The sequence below is a fragment of the Akebia trifoliata genome, unplaced genomic scaffold (assembly GCF_017979445.1).
Source record: "Akebia trifoliata isolate Shusen 1 unplaced genomic scaffold, ASM1797944v1 Contig00203, whole genome shotgun sequence".
Lineage (NCBI taxonomy): Eukaryota > Viridiplantae > Streptophyta > Magnoliopsida > Ranunculales > Lardizabalaceae > Akebia > Akebia trifoliata.
In genome coordinates, this window is record NW_028236857.1 from 2708 (window position 1) to 5061 (window position 2354).

The window sequence follows — 2354 nt, forward strand, 5'->3', positions numbered from 1 at the left end:
CTCTGGGTTATTTTTTTATTTTTTATTTCTTTAGAAGGAGTAGATACAGCTAGGGTGTCAATGGATAGTCGAAATCCGAATTCGAATTCAAAAAATCGGATATTATCCGAAATTTTCGGATATCGAATTCGGATTCGGATGTTATTTTAATATTCGAATGAGTTTTGAATATGAATTCGGATGTTGCGAAATCCGATTCGATAATATAATATATATATTATATATTCATGTTTTACAACAAAACTTTAATACATGTATATATATGGGACTGTGTATTCCTGTTACATAACAAAACTTTACTTGCAAAACTTTTATTTTCTCTCAACCTCAAACCTAAAACGCGCAGAAGCAGTCGAAGTAAACGGTAATGGAGGGTTTCGACTGTGCGAGGCTGTGAGCTCCATAACCGTCGTCGTCTTCTCCGAAGAGCATCAGATACATACAAACTCTCTCTCTCTCTCTCTCTGTCTGTCTCTCTCTCTCTGTCTCTCTCTCTCGGTAAAACCCATTTTCTCGACTTGTGCGAGCTCCATAACCGTCGTCTTCTTCCTTCCTGCCTGACTGACTGAGTTTTATTCTCCAAAACTGAATAAAGTTTCTATCTGAATCATCGAGAGGAATAATGGGAAAGAGAAAGATTCAAATAGAGAAGATTGAAAGCCAAAGCAAATTACAGGTGACTTTCTCCAAGAGAAGAAAAGGGCTTTTCGGGAAAGCTGCTGAGTTTTGCCGTCTTTCTGACGCACAGATTGCCGTTATCGTCTTCTCACCCGCTGGAAAACCCTTCTGCTTCGGTCACTCTTCTGTCGATTCCGTTATCAACCGTTACTACAATGGAGGATCTACTTCCAATTCCAATTCCAATTCAACAGTCTCTGATTCTGATTCTAACCACAACAGATCAGAAGATCAATCGGTAGTTTTTGATCAAATTAGGGATTTGGAGTTAAATCTGAGGAAGATGGAGGAAGAGAGGACTAGGTTTTGGTGGGAAAAGATACAGGTTGAAGAGATTAATTCTCTGGAAAAACTTGAGGTTTTGGATAAAAAGTTGAGTGAACTTAGAGATAACGTATTGAATCGGCTTGATGAGAAACAAAAGCTTGAGGAAGAATCCTCGAGGAGGATTGTTGATCCAAATTGCAGTGATGATGAAGAAATGGAGGCTTTTTTAAAAGAGGTTATCTGTGATGATGATGTTGAGTTGCCTGTTGCTGTTGAAGAAGAAGAAGAAGAAGAAGATCCTTTGCTCATCGAATTTCCATCACTTTGATGGTTTGATTCTTTATGTACTATAATATACTGTTTTCTATTTTAATTCTTAAATTTTGGAGAAAATAAAGATGTTGATTCCTTGTATTTGTTGTCATAAGGTTTGTAGACATTTTTCTATTTTTCTTTAAATCTATTTAGGTTCTGTACTTGATTCTTTGTGTTTCTTTTTTATGATTTTGCAGGATTTTTTTTTTTTTAAATTTTAATTAACGCGGTATTTGAAATCCACATCTCCTTCCCTCTAACTCCAAGTGGAAGAACTTTATAGTGTTGATTACATATGAAAATCTCAGTCGAGTCAAATTAAGTCAACAACTCACGAGTCAACTCTGATGAGTCAAATAATAATGTGTTAAGTTTTCATTAATAGCTTAAAATAATTATATATATTCTATTGGAACACCAACTTTTACTTACAACACACCAATGATCAAACCATTGTCCACATACAAGATTGGTGTGTTATAAGTGAAATTTCGTGTGATAATTGAAGCTCTCAGTATATAAATATGTGGGAGGTAATTTTCCAACCAGTGGCAAAGTAATGTGTTATCATGAGATTTGAATCAGATTGGCTTAATATTACTCTTGTTCAAAATGCTTAATTAAGCGCGTTAGCCAGATTCTGTGGAATCTTAAAGTTAAGGAAAAATTACTTAATGGTCCCTGGCGAAAGGTTTTCTTTCTAATTAGTCCTTAAGTTTTAGGCTTCTCTTAATAGTCCATTTAGTAAAACTTTCTTTTCTTAATGGTCCCTCAACCTCATCTTAGGTTATAATATTTTTGAAATACCGAAATTATCCTTTTTTCATCTTCTTCATAATTGGGTTTTCCAATAGCGATTCCAATCATTTCCAACGATTTTTTTATCATGAATGATGAATGAAAATGATATACTTCTCATTTTGAATTTTTAAAAGTACTTTTTTTTTCCAACGATTTATAACAAAAATAAAGCCAGGGGTTTTCAATTGTTTTGATTTGTTTTTGCATGAAATTGTATCAAGGATGGTTATTTTGGTTTGAAATAATCTACACAAATCGTTATGTCAAGTTTGAAGTTGATCTTTCCATGCATT

The 2354-nt window shown here is 34.1% G+C and overlaps 1 protein-coding gene across 1 annotated transcript; it reads left to right on the forward strand.

Annotated features, from left to right (window-relative positions):
• The first annotated feature begins 293 nt into the window (after nt 1-293).
• LOC147381884 (agamous-like MADS-box protein AGL61) lies at nt 294-1421 on the forward strand. Its single transcript, XM_086429857.1, has one exon. It carries the CDS (start codon nt 623-625, stop codon nt 1271-1273), a length of 651 nt encoding a protein of 216 aa, XP_086285983.1. The 5' UTR covers nt 294-622; the 3' UTR covers nt 1274-1421.
• Nucleotides 1422-2354: the final 933 nt, after the last annotated feature.

Excerpts from the sequence above, each read along its gene's own strand:
- LOC147381884 (XM_086429857.1), top strand. The coding sequence starts at position 623 with ATGGGAAAGAGAAAGATTCAAATAGAGAAGATTGAAAGCCAAAGCAAA.